Source organism: Centruroides vittatus, unplaced genomic scaffold (genome assembly GCF_030686945.1).
Source record: "Centruroides vittatus isolate TY-2023 unplaced genomic scaffold, ASM3068694v2 contig_1427, whole genome shotgun sequence".
Taxonomy (NCBI): Eukaryota; Metazoa; Arthropoda; class Arachnida; order Scorpiones; family Buthidae; genus Centruroides; species Centruroides vittatus.
The window spans coordinates 998,101-1,016,688 of NW_027120893.1; the positions used below are offsets into that span (position 1 = coordinate 998,101).

Here is an 18,588-nt window from a genome sequence, read left to right on the forward strand (position 1 = left end):
CTTTGATGATGATGCTCTCTCTGCATTAGTTGAAGCAGAACTATCTTTAACAGTTGATGAAATTGCGGAACGTTTAAATTCATCCCGTGGAACTGTTCATAGACGCCTACAACAAATTGGAAAGTTTCAAAGCTAGGAAAATGGATATCACATGAACTGTCAATAGCTAACCGACAACAACATGTAAACATTTGCACGTCTCTTTTATCCCATATTGCTTTAGAACCTTTTCTTGATAGGCTGGTTACTGGAGATGAAAAATGGATCCTCTATAATAATGTGACAAGAAAAAGGCAATGGATGGATCGCGACAAGCAGCCAAAACCGACTGCAAAAGTGGGTTGCATCCAAAAAAATTTCTTTGTCTGTTTGGTGGGATATGTCAGATGTAATTCACTTTGAGCTGTTAGAACCTATTCAAACAATTACAGCTCAAATGTATTGTGAGCAATTAGAGTGTTTAAATGAAAAATTGAAAAAAAATCGACTGTCGTTAGTGAACAGAAAGCAGGTTCTCTTGCAGCATAACAATGCCAGACCACACGCTGCAAAAATAACTGTACAGAAACTTGAAAGCTACAACTGGAAAATTTTACCTCATCCACCATATTCGCCAGATATTGCTCCCAGTGATTATCATCTTTTTCACAGTTTGTGGAATTTTTTAAAAGGGAAAACTTTTGAGGATGAGAACAATGTAAAAAAGGCTATTTCTGAATATTTTGATTCAAAACCGAAATCATTTTGTGAAGACGGGATTAAAAAACTACCATCAAGATGGCAAGAAAGTGTACAAAATAATGGTGAATACATTATAGATTGAAATAAAATTTAATTAAAATTTTTTGCTGCCTTTTTTGTAGATAAAAAGACGCATGAACTTATGGACTGACCTGATAGATATAATTAAAAGTTCGACTTGTTTCATTAAAATCTAATTTCTGTACTTAATTTTTTTTCTTATTTAGTACCAACTAAACCCGATTTTAGCATTCAGTTAATGCAGGAAGAACCTCATCTTCAAGTTCAGATTCAGTGGACACGCCCTATTCATATCTATGGTCAATTGCTGAGCTACAGATTAAGTTATGGACGAACTGATGGTATTCATATGGAAGAATTGGAAATAAATCCATTGGATCATACAACAATTGTTCAGAATTTAGGTAAGTCAAATAAACAAATAGCATTTTCAAAAACTAGTGTAATAGATTCACTCAAGAAATCAAAAAGCAAAAACGAAATCAAATAACTTCTTTTCTTCTTTCTGAATATGATTTTAAAATTTAATATCATTTATTCATTAGTATTTTTATTATGTTTATACATACAGAGTTATATAATATAGCAATTTGAAATTTGTAAATATATTTAATTCATTTATATATTCTGTTTATAAATTATTTATTATTAATATAATTCCTTTTAGATCGTGGTGCTCGTTATGTCTTTCGTCTTGCAGGAAGAAATGCTTTAGGATGGGGACAAGAATCGGTTGCATATCTTGATACACCAGAAGGAGGTAAAAATGATAAAATATTATAGTGAAAAGTAGTAAAAAACTGTACTGTAATAAGTTAAATTATAACATTTATTGATTTAACAAATATAATTATCTTGATAATATCATTGCTATTTAATTATTTAAAACATTTATCATAATTTTTTGCCTATTATCTGCAGTGACATATAATTTGCAAATGCAATTTTTTGTTTGTAAAAAAAGTTTATCAAAATGTAATTTGTGCAAGATCATGTTGTCATTTATTTACACAGTCACTACCAGAATACTGGTATAATGTAGTGATAAGTACACCTAGACACCAATAACCAGCAAAAATGGATATACAGGTAACCCCCGTATAACACGGCACTTCTATAGCACGGATTTGCTCTAACATGGTTCGAAAATTGGGAACATCCCCTGTATAACACGGCACTTCTATAGCACGGGTTCACTCTAACACGGTTCGGGAATTAGGTAAAACCCTCCTACAACATGAAATGTAATAACAACTGTTACCAGTTGATGATGCTCAAGTTGAGATCATCATATAGGATGAATAATCCTCTGGTAAAGTATTTACTTAAATAATAAATAAGTATTTTACCCATGAAAAAAAATATACTATATAAAGCTGAAAAACCGGATTCTATTAATGTATGCCAAAAATGGCCACTAGGGGCGCCCCTAGCAAGTATTTAAATTAATTTAAATTAACAATATAAAATTTATTTTATATTTTTACAGTATAATATTCAGTATATTGTTATTTTTATTTGTAATTTTGTATGCCCCGATGCCTGGCATTGGGCCTTTCGACTTGTGAATAATAAATCCGATTTAAAAAAGGATTTAACAGCATGTTTTTTTAATTCTTGGAATCTAATCCCCCTTTTTGCACTAGTTTTTTGTTTCATATAACATAGCAATTTTTTGGAATGTAACTCCTGTGTTATGCGGGGGTTACCTGTATTTTAAACAAAACAAGCATTTTCTTCTGTTTTAAATGATCATCTTCAGGTTAGAAGAAATTTAAATGGAATTGAAATCATTGTAAATGTGTGCTTAGTAACTTAGTGCAGTGATTCTCAAAGTTGGGGTCACGATCCCCTTGGGGGTCGCTGAAAAATTGATTCCAGATCACTTTTTTATTCAAATATTTTATAAATTTACTATAGATTCATGTTTAGAAATAATAGGGGAAAAAAATATATAAAATAATTTTTACTTAAATAAATTGCACATATAAACAATAAAAACAATATAAATATTTTAATACGAGCCTAAATATAATATTCATAAATTTGTGCGCTATTGGGGAATCTCCCGAGTTCCATTCTCCGCCTGAACTATCGTAGAACAACATTGTCATTTGGAACGGCATTTGCTAGCAGCATTGCGTCTGTAGGCAAGTCGAGTTAGAAATATGGTAGAGCGTCGATTATTCGAAAACCGATCAACCGAAAGCGTTTCAGTCGGCAAATTTGAATTTCTATTAGTGCTGTGGCGCTGCAATATTTGGCTATGTCTTGGGATACTCTGATATTATTTTAGTTGATATGCGTTTTTAGCTGGCAGCACTGGCACGACCATGAGAGGGTATTTAAGGATGCACCAGTATTTGAACAAGAATTTTTTCCCATCATGAGTGGTAAGTTTTGCTTGTTTTTCTGAGGACTGTGTTGTGCTGAATCAGAACGTTTTGAGACTAGATTAACTTCTGAAATATAACATTTTTTTTTGTTTTTATATTTTTCAATATATTTATTTTGTTTGTGAAAAATAAAGAAATAATTAAGACTAACAAATTTTGTTTTTTCAACATTGACAAAAATTCTAGCAAAGCAACACGCAACAGAGAGAAATTTCAACATGGGATAGATTAATTAAACAAAAGAAATTAACTCCTCCTGAATTTAAATTGACCCCCTACCTCCGAGATGTTTTTCTACACATACTCATTCTTCGGGGGTCCTTTGAAATTTTTTAGTGCAAAAGGGGGTCGCGGACCAAAAAGTTTGAGGAACACTGACTTAGTGGATTGAGGGACAAATCAATTACAAAATATAAGAAATTAATATATTGGTGCCATGGCTAAATGCCTGAACATGAGTATTAATTAAAAAACATCAGTATACAATTCGGAAGGGCCTTTACACCATGGCGCAGGCTAGTTTCACAGCTGATAACTATATTCAGGTTGAATTTGATAATGTATGTTTCCTACACCATTCTGATGACCTTGCCTGTGTCTTGAATGGATTGAAATAAGTTAATTATTAGGAGATGGCTCTATTTTGGCTGAGTGACAAGCATGATATGAGCTCAAGTAACTTCTTATGGTAGTAATATCTTATATATTTTAATATTTATTATATATTGTAATATCTTTTATATTTTAATTATTAAAAAGTATTCTTAAATTTAGGAAAGAAATTAACCAATGTATTTTAAAACAATGCTTATCACACAACTTCCAGCACAAAAGGTATTCAAAGATAAATGTTTTTAGCCTCTTCAGATGAAAGAATAAGATAGAATTGTAGTTTTACTGAGCTTCCTTACATTCAAAAATATTTAAACTAACCAAAACCAATAATGTTTGGCACCAAGTGTAAGGAACTTTGCATTTTAAGTTTGTAGTTATTCTTGAATAGAGTTTATGGAGCTTAGGCTCATAGTATAAGAAAATATAATCTCGCTTAGATTCCTTATGAAATTAAAATTAATTCCACAGAAGATTTCATTACTCCATCAGTAAAATTTTTAATTCTTTTGAATATGGTTAACTTCCTATTGTTTTTGTGAATCTTTCAATTAGCAAAATATGTATTAAAATTAAATTATCCCTTTATGAGAACCTTTTGCATCCGTCACTAAAATAAGACATTTAAATTTTTTCATATTAACAGCACGGATGAATGTTGTTGAATTTACATTTTTCTTTCAAAAAAGCTTTTTATGTACAGTACTTAACGACATTTCATCTGGTAGCCATTATAGTGCCTGAAGCAGAACTCAGGAGTTGGAAAACATTTGCAATAGTTTTTGTTTTCTATTATTTCACACCGGTTATTGGTTGTGTATACATTGTTTACTATTTCCCAGTGTAGTGCATTGTAATTTATTGCCATATCAAGAAGACTTGCTTAGTTGAGATGTCAGGATTAAGCACTATTAATAATAATTGATCGTTTAAGTTAAAACATTTTAAGCTAAGTTTAAAATGTTTAAACAAAGATTGGCTTACTGGAAAATCAATGAATGAATAAATAATACTATATTCCATTCATAAGTAGAAGCAAAAGAATTCATTCTCACTTTTTATCTTTCATGTCCTCACAACAAAGATACAAGATATCCCATATTACTTTATCATTTCATGAAGACTTCTAGATGGAACAAATCATTAAAATGATTTTAGAGTATTTTTTTCATGTTGAAAAATTGTTGTCAATTATATGCAGTGGGGGAGCCATCACATATGACTGTTGTCAACTCTAGCAGTGATAAGAGGGACACTAACAACTCAGCAATATGTAGCACATCTGTGGTTACTTGTGTTCCCTCTCGTGGCAGGGCTTCCAACAGGCATATTTTAGCTGGATAATGCTTGCCTGCACACAGCAAAGCTTTCTCAGGAATTTCTCTGCCTGGTTAGCAACACTTCCTTGGCCTGTTTTGTCTCTTTATTTATTGTCAATCAAACATTTATGAGACATCTGGGATGCCAGCATGCAATGTGCAAGATCTGGAGGCCCAGTTCAACATCTGTAGACAAATATGCTGCAGGATACCTTACAGATTCTATATGCCTTCATGCCCAACCTATCTCATCTTATATCCAGGCTAGAGATTCACCATGCCCAACAGGGTACTAGAGCCTCCTTTGAAGTGCAGTTTTCTCATTTTGCTTTAATATTGTAATCATTTGTATATGTGTAAATGTAATGTAGATACATATATATATGTCCCATACAGTTTCTTTGATTCCAGCAACTCCTCCTAGGTGTGTTATTTTTGTTTTTGTCAATGAGTGTAAAAAAGAATGCTGTTTAAATGTAATATAGTATGTGATGTTGATATTAACGTTATTTTTTATAAAACGGATAAATAAAAAGAACACCTAGTATTTTTAATATTATTACACAAAAATGATTTTTGACAACTTACAATGCTATTTTTAAATGTAAAATGCTAGTGTATAGAATCTCTCTTATGTAGTGTAGATACAAGGGTTGAAATAAAAAGGGTGAGAATATAAATGAATAATGAATAAATCTATTTTTGGAGAAAAGAAATTGAAGAGCCAAAGTTGAATGTTTAAGATTTGTTGGAGGATAGAAAATTATTTATTTTACTTATGCTGATGTATTTTATTAGTTCCACTACTGTCTATTGATTCTATTATTCCATTAACATTTGTGCATAATAAAAAATAAAAAATACATTACAATATAACTTTCAATGTTCACATTTCCAATAATTTTTTTTTTTACATTTTTGTATTAATAAATTAAATCTTTGTTTTAATAGAAGAATAATATGTAATTATAAAACTCATCATTACTTTAACTTTTTGATTTGATAAGGATGTATCCCAAGTTGTCGCTACAAAAAGTTGGTCACTCTAGGTGCACTTGATGATTGAAAATCCACCTAGAGTCAAGATAGTCCAGAATGGCAATATTGGAGTAATCAGTCCAGTGGGGTAATCATTCCCACAGAGCTATATTGTGGCCAATATGGCTCTGTGAGAATGATTACTCAATATGGCTCTGGATGTAAAGTAAATAAGCAGAAAATAAAGTACTTGGTGTTAAAATCATCCTTGTTTATTTTATTAAGAAAGATTTTCTTTTAATTTTTAAAAATTAAAAACAATTTCTTAAATAAGAGAGAATTCCTGTTGTTAGTTTTCTATATTTTTCTCTACATATTCAATGGCTATTTCTGAGAAAATAGTCTAAAAATGTATTTATTTTTGATCCAATAGACATATCAATTTTGATCAATGAATTAATTTTGAATAGAATTATGTGCATGCTTTTTAAATTAAAATAGAGACTTATGAAATGCTAAAATTGAATTTAAAATTAAATCTTCAAAACTAAAATTTAAATTCTACCTTATTACTTAAAAGTTGTTTGAGTTTTGAAAATAATTTTTACTTTTATAAGTAATTATGTAATAACTATATTTATTTATCTTATTTCTTATGTTTTTATTATCATCACCTAATAAAATATAATTGAAATATGTGTTTGTATAATTCAATCATATTTTATCAGATAGTTACATATATATTTTAAGTTACTCTTTAAATCCACTTCATTTTTCCAAAACTTAGATTCTATTCAGCAATCTCTTTTTCTTTTTTCTAATAATTTTAGATTGAAACTTTGGCATATAACTCACAATGGTATATACCTTGCAGAAAATTGCAAAAATAAAAGTTTTGCATAACTTGCCCTCATTATATACCCTGCACATATGGATCCGCCGTTGCTCTATAGCGATGAACTTGTAATTGCAACTTAAAATCATCATATAGCCTACCCACTTGAATAATCTACAGCTGTTTCAAATTGTTTTTTAAACACAGATAACTTATGGGGTTATATGCACAAAAGTATAATCTTTACAAATTGGTCTATATATGTATATAAATTGATAAATAATGACTATAATATTGCATTAATAATAACTGTAATATGTAATTTATTTTAGTCCCCACTGCACCACCTTTGAATATGAGTCATCGCCTTCAGAGTCCTACAACTGTTGTTGTTAGTTGGGATCCACCATTGGCACAGTATTGTAATGGAAAAATTACTCATTATGGAATTCAGTTTCACAAGAAACCAGATCATTCATTATCTGAGCATAATAGCACAGCGACAAGGATGGTGTTCAGGTATTAATATATATATTTAATTCTAATAATTGTACAAAATATTTTGCTGATAGAATATCAATAATTTTATTATAAAAAAATTGAAAGCCAAATATTCTTGGGTTATAACCCAAATATCTGGCAAATATAGTTGGTTTTTAATGATAAATAGGATTTGGTTGTTATTATATTATATAAAATGAATTATCAGTTGTAACATAGATACTTATGCAATAACATATTGTACAGGTGAAGACCACACATCATAATATACATTTATTATATTTTCTTGTATAAAATTTAATATCTTTCTAGAAAAAACTATAATTTTTGTGGATTACTATACTGAAACCTATATCAAATATCAGCATTCTTAGCATATATGAATTCAGCAAACTTGGGAAATTGAGCATTATCAATATGTGATATTATCGGGTTGATATTTTTCAATGATACAATGAATACTGATCATTTTCATCATTTCCTTCAAGAAATGTATTATTAATAGGACAAAGCTTGATTCTACACTGTAAATACAGTGTTAGAATGGTCAATGAACATTTTGTAGTCTACTTGACTCAGAGGATCATTCAGCTAGAGATGGTCCTGGTCAACATCTTTCACCAATTTTAATTTCAGTAAAAAGTTGAAGTTTGCAATTTCAGCAATAGTGATTTTTGTCACATGAGAAATTCTTTCTGAAGATGTGGAGAACTTTGGACATTATCTGCAAATGATTCCGGATGCTAATGGAGTGCATATCAAAAATGTCTTCAAAAATTCCCCAGTGTACTTTTTGTGTACTTTTTATTTTTGTCTGTTTTATTTAAAAAAATTAAAAATGATAATTATTAAGAAACAATAGAGACTCTTTCCAAAGATGTGAAGAACTTTCGACATTAGCTAAAAATGAAAAGAATTATATTGTGCCTCTTCAATTCCCACAAACATATTTATCTGTAAACTAATTAGAATTAATTCAATATTCTATAGCTTTTGTAGTTCTTTTAATTAATGTATAAATAAATGACATAATAAAAATATCTTGTGGATGGTTTTTTAATAATAAGCCATAAGAATATATTAATATTTTTATGAATTGTAATTTATTTACATAGATTTAAATTAACATGTTTGATATTAAATTATCATATTTATTGTCTAAGCTTGTTTTTATAATTTTTTATTTTAAAATATTATTAGCTCGCTGGATGAAAATACTGAATATGAATTTAGAGTACGTGCTTACACAAGCAGAGGACCTGGTCCTTGGAGTATGAAAATAACTGTGCCAACTCCTGGAGATGTTCCTCCAGCTCCAACAAATGTTCAAGCCATGGCAACATCAGATCAAAGTGTAGAAGTTTGGTGGGATAAAGTTCCCTATTTTCTTGATATTTTGGGTTATCAGGTAAAATATTAGTTTTTTTTACTCTATAACATAAAATTTTTAAGTTTATTATATATATATAATGGTGTATGTCTGTATGTATATACATATTCTTACACACATACAGATAATAATAATATATATTTGTGCTTGTGTATGTATATGTGCATAAAATGTTAAATCCAGCTACTATATGCTGTTTAAATGTTTTCTGTTGAAAAAGTAATACAAAACACAGATTTATTCTCAATGGAAATGAAAAAGATGGATAATAAAATATGTATATATTAATAGTATATTATTAAAGTGCTATATAATATTTTCTTATATTTATTATATTTGGGGTTTGTGGTAAACTTGGAAAACATGGAATTCTTATGGATTTAGAAAATAGAATTTTGTAAAATTTCCTTAGAAATTGCTGCCATGTGTTAATGTTATATGCTTTTGCCCAAAGTAATTGATTAATTAATGATTGAAAGTGCAAAATTTTATTTGTATATAATGCATAGGAGTTTTCTAAGGCACCAGACCAAAGAGTGCACTTGGAAACTAGTTTAATTAGAAACTGAGTAAACCAACTAATCTGTTTGGAAAGTAAGTAGAGTGTAGCATTTATGAAGCACTCAGTGAATAACAATTAAAAAATAATCCCTAGCTTTTGGGGTTATATACTATGTATTGTTGGTGATGTAGGCTGCTGTAGACGAAGACACACAGTATTTAATTGAGATTAAATAAAAATAAACATTGTAAGTTTTCTGTCAGTTTGTACATTTCTGGTTAGGATCGGTTAGGTATACTTTCTGTTGACTGTCCACAAGGTGATGTTTTGTTATCTTTGCCTCACAGATGTTCAACAGTCTGACATCGTAAACTATTGACATAGTCTTTTTATCATCACATTACTTTATAATTTATAAGAAACCAGTGCTTATTTGTTTAGAAGCAAATGTGAATCATACTAGGTATTGGTATTTTTTTATTTATATATATATATTTTGTTTTTAACTTGAACCATATTGCACCAAACAATTAATTACTATGGCATTGATCATGTTAGAACAATTAAGCTGTTAACAGAAATGTATACAAAGAATTTTGTATTATTGCTAGTTTATGAACTTAATAATTATATACATACAGAATAAGTTTGAAATTTCTATAAATTTTCAATGTTATCATCAGAAATTTTTAGTGTCCTAATACTGTTAGATTTAGGCTGTGTACACATTAGGCATTTTGAAGTACACACTTTGGTAATGCGCATTTTAAAAAACCAAGAGTTCTGCTTAGGTATACACATTCAAATGTGCACTTCTGACCAAGCATGCATCAAAGCATGTTGATAGATTTTGGTTAGAATGCGCATTTTGCGGGCATCAGCCACACGCTTTGAGATACATGAGTTGTCATTTTGTCGTACATTTGATCACGCACTTTTGGGACATTGGCCAAAATGGAGAATGATCATTTCGATACTGATGTATTTATTGATGAAATCCAAAAGAGACCAGCCATTTGAGACATGGAGACCATTTGGGAGATTTTATAGACATTCTAAAATAATTAAAAAACTTGGGTTCATGTTGTCTTAGTTTTGGATACGTCACAAACATTCCATGCGTCAGTCTATCTTGTGATATTGGGTGCACCCAAAATTCTCTTTGCCTCTGCCGTCATCTTTTATAGCGATGATAGAGAAGCCACACATAAGCAATCACTTCCACGTCCATTTCCAAACTGAGCCAGTGCACTTACCCCACTAAACGGTCATTGAACACCGAGCTAAATGTGCAGTGTTTATGCTGCTAACGCATGTTTAATGCAACGCTCTAATGTGTACACAGCCTTAAATGAAATTTGCAATGACAAACTGCTATGAATCCTGTATAGAGTAAGACCTCATTTAATGTTGTCAATAGGTTTCTTTGCAGCATTTTCAAAGCTCGTGATAAGAGCATCTTCTTTACACTATCCTTGTAACTTTTTTCACGAAAAATGTTTTTATGTTTATTGATATTTTAAATATATTATTAACTAATACATTAAGAGAATTAATTATAAAATTTATTTTTGAGTTTTTTTTGAATTTTCAATAAAATATATCTAAAATGTCTTTTTTATTTTCTTAAGAATTAAAAACAAAAAATAGATGACTGGTTAAATGAATGTTTTCAAATAAATATATTTAAATGTAAACTTTATTTTTTAATTCTTTTGTTTATATTTGCTAAGTTTGAAATTTAATTATATTTTGCAAATTAAAATTTTAGCTAAATAGATTAAATATTTCTTTGATTGACATTGTAGGTATTATATACCCAAACTGCTGTAGAGGATTTGGATCAATGGAACAGTAAAAGAGTACCATTGACATCATCTGCAGAAATTGGTGGGCTTGATAGTCATGCAATGTATGCCATACGTGTAGCTGCTCTGACTAGACAAGGATTAGGACGTCTCTCTGAATTAATTACAGTTCGTGTTACACCTACTGGTAATATGATTTTATAAAGTTTAATTGGACTTCTAAGTTTTACATTTTATTATAAAAAAAAAAATGGTTTCTGAATATATAATACATTTATTGAAAATTTTTCTATATTTCTATTTTATTGTAAATACTATCCAATTTTTATCATATTTTAATATTTTAATTAACTGCTTTGAAGCTAGATTATAACAGTTAATGTTTTTTAATAATTATAACTAAAATTTTTGCTCTAATAATTTAAATCTAGTTTTTCTTTGTATTAAGAGAGTGGTAATACATTTAAAATAAACAAAATAGCTCTTCAAATATTATATTTTAGGGCTTATTGATTCAAATTCCATTGACAGAGTAGCAAGTCAAGTGGCAATGAATCTTGTTAAAGATTTGCGCAATGACCACACACACACACACACACAGTTTTTTGAATAAGCTTTATTTTCAGTAACACGAAAAGATGGAAAATAAAACAAATTTGAATTTTCAGTAATTTACTAAATATAAAGAAATTTGACATGGTTGCTCAGCATATTCTTACTTTACACATTTTATATATGAAAAATAAAAAGCTCATTTTGATGATTCAAATATATTTGAACAAATTCTTTCAGCAGAAACATTCCAAATACAGTAGAGCGTCATTTATTCGAATCAATTGGGGACTGGGGTTGTTCGGATAACTGATTATGTATGAAAAAATATATTAACCTATTCGATGTTGAAATTTTTCTCCATTGCGTGTCGCTTTGTGTTGAATTTTCGTCAATTTTAAGCCTAACGAAAATTTTTATAATAATAATTGAGGCTATTGTATCGTTAAAAATTATTTCTTTATTTTGTACAAAATAAATATATTGAAAAATATAAAAACAAAAAAATTATATTTTAGAAGTTAATCTAGTATCAAAAATGTTCGATTCGGCACGACACAGTCTGACTGGAAAGCTTTTGGTTAACTGATGTTTCGGTTGACCGGCTTTCGGATAAACGATGCTCTACTGCAATTTAAAATTGATGCTTTGTTTTACTATATCAAAAACAATATCAGTATTTAATATTAAAATAAAAAAGGATATATTTGGCCTATTGATTGTTTGATCAAGTTGTATCTGACTCATATTCCAGTCCGTATGCCTTTGTACAAGGGTTGTCCAGAAAGTAATACCCATTTGTTCATAATTACAAAACAAATCTACTTATTCAAATTTTTTATTTGCTATAATATTACACATTGATTTAATCATTTTTGATATAATCACCACTGTTGTTTAAGCACTTGTCGTATCTTGTGACCACTTTTTGAAGGCTGTTATCATAGACCTTCTGCCAAGCCCTTTAACCACTGCATGACTCATCTTTCAACTCATCAACACTTGCCAGCATTTTCCTCTCAGAAACTTCTTTAATTCCCAAGCAGGTGATAGTCACTGGGAGCCAAGTCTGGACTGTAGGCAGGATGGTGCAGAATGTCCCATTTGAAGCATTAAAGCAGGAGTGTGGTTTGGTGAGCCATGTAAGGACATGCATCACCATAACATGCCATGCTGCTTGTTTTGATTGGCCCTACACAGTCTATCAAATTGTCACCATACACTGCCACAATGCAATGATGAATGTCCTTTAGATGAATGTTTTTGGCATTCAGAAACTGAATAACAGCATGCACTTCATATTCCATGAGATTGTTAATTTTTTTGCTTCCATTTTAATGATACCCAACAACTATACAGTGCAGTCAATCAACATGTAAGCTACTTTGAGTGAAGTGTACATATGACTCAGGATAGATACCTGCTTGACATCTATTGCTTTCAACATCATCTCAGAACAAACTAACAAACTTTCTGGATGACCCTTGTATTGATCAGCTGACTGGCACCTTTGTTCTCCATGCTAATCTGCATTACTAATATTTCATTGAGCACCATCTTTGAAGTAGAAGAGAAAAATGTTAGCATGCATCCCAGAAATGATAAGAATTGCCTACAATAAATTACAGATTTTCACCTGTGACTGTCATCTAATACTATTCTGTGGTTAACACAACATAAGTAGCCTGCAAGATATGTAGAGCATTTGGAGAAAACATAGTGAGTGAACACAGAGCCCAAAAGTTAAGAAAATTTGCATCAATTGATGAGACTCTTGAAGATGAACCTTGTAAGGGAAGACCAAGCATCATTGATGAGGATGAAATGAAGGTGGCCAAAGTTGGATTCAAGACAAATGTTCCAGGAGCTTGCAAAAAGGTTTAATGTAGTGATGAAACCATTTGTTTGTATTTGCATTGCCTAAGAAGCTGGAAGCTGACCAAATGGGTTCCACATGAACTGAGTGCTAATAACAGGCTCAGAGGCTTATGATCTGCTTTTCACTATTTTCATGACACAATAATGAGCCTTTATTTGACAGTTGTTGATGTGTGGTGAAGAATGAGTTATATATGACAACCCTAAATATTTCCATCATTGGTTATTATTCAGTTAATCTCTAACACATACCCCATAGACCCCATAGCCCAACAACCATCAAAAGAAAACTTTATTGTGTATCTGGTGGACTACAGCTGGAATTCTTCATTATGAATTTCTTTCTTTTGGCCAAACAATCACTGCAGATATATACTCAGCACAACTGCAATGGGGTCAAGATGCACTGCTGCAAAAACAGTTTACACTTGTTAATTGCAAAGACACGTTTCTTCAGGACAATACCCAACCTCATACAATGTATGTGACCTGAAACAAGCTCCATATTCTTGGTTGAGGAATTCTTTTCCACCCTCCATATTCACCAGGCATATTACCATTGGATTATCAACTTATTTGTGGCTAGACAATCATATGGACAACTGACAGTTTTGAAACTAAGCAGTGCTGGAAATGGAGTTGAAGGATTTCTTCACTTCTAAAGATCAGGACTTTTTTTCAGAGTAGTATTTACAAACTTGTATCTCATTGGGGAAAGATTGTAGATTCTGATGGTGATTACTTCACTGAATAAAATATTTTCATTCACTTTTTATGTACCTTTTTATTTTAAATTCAAAAACCGTCACCTGATATATATTTTGAAGAAAAATTTCCCGAATAAATTAAATATAAAATTATATTTTTGAAAAATTTTGTATATTCATTATTTAATATAGGTACAGGTTGACATTCAAAAATTCGGCAACCTCCAGACCTGAGGAGTGCCAGATTTTTTATGGTTATATATGCTGTATATATTAAACAGAAAATGACTACCTGTGTAATCCTTTAAAATTTCATTTTCTTTCCATTTAGTGTTTAATTTTCTTTTTTTTAATGTTTATCAACTAAATAAAACAATTGTATAGAATTTTAGTTAGGTACCTCCAGAAAACAGTGTCATGCCAACACGTAAATTTGAGAATGCACTCCAAAATCAATGCTGGAAATCTGAAGGAACCGGATTATCCAGATTATGGCCGGATTTTTGAATGTCAACCTGTATTCAAGAAATATCAAAATTTTATCTGAATTATATTTAATAATTATTTAAATCTTGAAGTAAGCAATTTATGTGTTTGTTTGTATTTTTATTCATTAAAGGTTGTCATGATATACTTTTTTATTTTCAACATCAAAGAATATTATAAATTTTGAATGTAACAATGATTTTTAATTTTCAGATGTACCGACACAACTTCGTGCTCAAGCTGTCACGACACACAGCATGTGGTTAATGTGGAAACCACCAACTAAATTAGATCCTTCTAAATACATTGTAAGAATTTTATTTATAAATTTATGTAAATAGGCTGCCATCTCATGATAAGTTTAATAATTAGAAATAAATTAATTTTTAATTTAAATATAGAATAATTGGCAATGCATCTGCATGGAAAGTAGAAATTGTAGGCTCAACTCCCATTCTAGGCCAGTCTTTTCTTCTAGAATATTCTAAATTTAAATTAAAAATTAATTTATTTCTAATTATTAAATTCGTCATGAGATGTTTATCCAGCTACCTCTAGCCAAATTGCTTCATTTCTAATCTTTAAATTAGCCTCTATATAGTTTTATAAATAATCTGGAAGACTATTTGGCACTACAAATTGAATCAGGTTGTTGTATATGTTACTATTTTATTTATTTATTTTATTAGAGAGAGAACAATATAAGTAAGTAAATGGGACAAATTCAACATTATCAAAACACTTGATATCATATGCATCTGCATCACACCAATATATACATATATTGGGGACATTGGACCAGAGTATATATAGGTCAGGTTAAGTCACAAGCTGTGTCTGCACAAATTTCTATCATCCAGCATCAGCAAAAATGTGGATGGTTTGGGGCTGGTTGGAGTGATGCATTGCATATAGCATTCAGGACACTGAAAAATTTCTCATTATCAGATATAAAAAATAAGGTGTATGTGTTTGTGTACAGTGTATTTACTTCTACTACTATACTGCCCGAAGACAAAAGACTCTATATCAAAAAAAATTTAAAATCAAAAATTATGCACACTTTGTATCATGTCTAATTAGCATCCTTTATAAAAACCATAACAGCACAAGCAAACTAGATAGAATCTCACCTAAACACATATTATCTGCTATAGATATTGGTTAGGACTAATAGAAATAATCTGAGATCAATTAAAATTATTTATGGTCAATTAAAACTAATTATTATTACATGTATTTTAAAGTAACATTATAACTTCATATTATGAAGTTTAGACTATTTACAAAAAATTTTACATTTTTGAGTCTATCTTTTACTCCTTTACACTACACTACTTGAAAATTGTACCATATAACATTATAACATTTTTATCTTCAAAAGAAGAAAAGGCCGAACTTCAAGTTTGGGAAGGTTTATTTCAATTTCATAATCTGAAACACTCACTTAAAACTATTTACATTAATAGATACTGTGTTTGAAGTATTGTTAATTGATACCCTTTAATATGAATTATTTTGAATGGTCATTTCAGCTTACGAAATGACAATGTGACTGTTTCATAATAATTCATTTCATTTGAACATTGATTGATGTGAAATGTTCATTTGTCATTTCACAGTATAAATATTTATTCAAAACAATTCATATTACACTTTGTGTCATTTCAGCTGATAGCATTTCATTATACATCAATTGATAATTTTACTACAATATTTTGTTGTATTTTGTTACCTTATTTATTTTTGTTCCTATTGCATTTAGTGGCTTCTATAGCATTACTAGTTATTCTTTAAAAAGTTCATCTATACATAATTAGATTAATAAACTCATAACCACAAAAGTTTGTTTTATAGAATGCATGAGGGAAATTAGAATTTCATTAATATTTTTATTTGTAGCTATTATTTATCTGTTCTTTCACTAAAAGATTATACTATATTCTGTTTTATTCTGAGAATCAGATTAATATTAAGTTTAACAAACATTTTTGTATTAAACTTTTAAGGTCACATATGGTGCACATAAAGAATTCTACGATAGTCGAGGAATGTTACAAGAATTACCCATACCTATTCAAAAGGTGCTTGTTAGCTCTCAAGTTACTGAAGTGACAATTGATAATTTAATGCCTTTTACAAGTTATGAAGTTAATGTAACAGCTGTGCCAGCAGATGAAAGTTTCCGTCCTGCTGCCAAAATTATAGTTACAACTGCAATGGCAGGCAAGTTGATATTATTATTTAGAATATAAAAAATTATACTAATAAATGACAATATTTTTAATAGGTAATAAATTTAATAATCAAATTAAGATAAAATTTTAAATTTAATTACTATTACTACTACTACTACTACAATAGCTTTTTATAAAATAAAATATAAATATACATTTATTCAAATAATAATACAATTCTATACATTGCAAATTATAGTTTATAAAATTTATAATAAATATGTTACAATGAAAGTAGTTTTTAATATTATTCATAAAGCTATTGAAAAAATTTTAAATATTACTTTGTATCAAATACATGTAGCTATTATTTATCTGTTCTTTCACTAAAAGATTATACTATATTCTGTTTTATTCTGAGAATCAGATTAATATTAAGTTTAACAAATATTTTTGTATTAAACTTTTAAGGTCACATATGGTGCACATAAAAAATTTTAACAAAATTATTATTATTTATTTTTATTAAAAGATTTTCATTATCGGGACTTTCGACTTTTAAGATTTTGATTATACCAGATTTTAACTGTTTTTAATATTTTTGATTTATTGTGATTTTGATCAGGAAAACGATAAGCTACACATTCTGTTAAAAATATTTTTTCTCCTGCTTATAGAACAAAGTCATGAGAATCAACTTTATCTTAAGAATTTCAACTTAATTTATTTTTCTGTTTTAAAAGACTTTAAAAATGTTATAATAAAATAGTATAATAAATCTATGAAACCAGCCAGATTAACTTACATAATTCTGCACAGATTCAGACAATGTTCAGGATGTTGTAACTCCCTGACAGTTAGCAACTAACTGTCTTTAAGTTTTTAAATAACTATCTTTTTCAAATGCCAATGAAGTACTAGAAATGGGTGATGAAACTGTTGCTTAATTTATTTTGAAAATATGTGATGAAATGTTCTACCTTTTAATATTTATATGTGTACAGTATATAACAGCTATATTTTATTTCACAGAGGCAACCATTTGAGATTTACAGGCTAGATTAATTTTATTTCGAAGAAACTGCGCAAATATTAATTATAAAAGGATAAAATACCATTTAATAAAAAGAATTCTATGAGTTCTGATGCCATGCCGCAGAACCAACACAAAACTGTACATTTTGTTGGTATTACTGAACAGAATAAATTAGTATCTATCAAAATAAGCATAGCCAAAATATCGAAATAAACGTAAATATATACTTTTCTCCTAATAGAAATTTAATGAAGAATTCTATAATTATATTTATGGGAATTAACATAAATGTTTCCATGGGTCGCACTAAGAATAAAATCAAAGTAATAGTAATAGTTAAGGGTGCATCCAACCTGTGGGTCATTAATTGCCAAATTTTGTTTTACAGTATTGCATATAAATTGATAAATAACCAAATTCAAATTATGTTAACATCAAATTTCAAGTTTTATAATTTATGCAATAATATGCTGACATTTGACATCTAATTTAACGAATAACTTTGTTTCAGAGATTACAGAATGTTTTCGAATAGAAAAATAAGATTAATTTTCATTTTTTATCACTTTATACTTGTTTTCAATTTCAATTCTTTTTCTTAAATTTTCATGATTTAGCTTAATAACAATAATCATAATCATACTTATAT

General features: G+C 29.3%; 1 protein-coding gene across 11 annotated transcripts in view; it reads left to right on the forward strand.

Moving 5' to 3' along the window:
- Nucleotides 1-18,588, forward strand: part of LOC136968281 (tyrosine-protein phosphatase Lar-like) — a 161,579-nt gene that overhangs the window by 124,012 nt on the left and 18,979 nt on the right. For all 11 annotated transcript variants that reach the window (XM_067262270.1, XM_067262273.1, XM_067262279.1 and 8 more), the window contains 7 exons: nucleotides 969-1,166; nucleotides 1,430-1,522; nucleotides 7,235-7,421; nucleotides 8,604-8,811; nucleotides 11,104-11,290; nucleotides 14,940-15,034; nucleotides 16,736-16,952. In XM_067262270.1, the coding sequence (XP_067118371.1) occupies nucleotides 969-1,166; nucleotides 1,430-1,522; nucleotides 7,235-7,421; nucleotides 8,604-8,811; nucleotides 11,104-11,290; nucleotides 14,940-15,034; nucleotides 16,736-16,952 (1,185 nt within the window). The remainder of the gene's footprint in view (nucleotides 1-968; nucleotides 1,167-1,429; nucleotides 1,523-7,234; nucleotides 7,422-8,603; nucleotides 8,812-11,103; nucleotides 11,291-14,939; nucleotides 15,035-16,735; nucleotides 16,953-18,588) is intronic.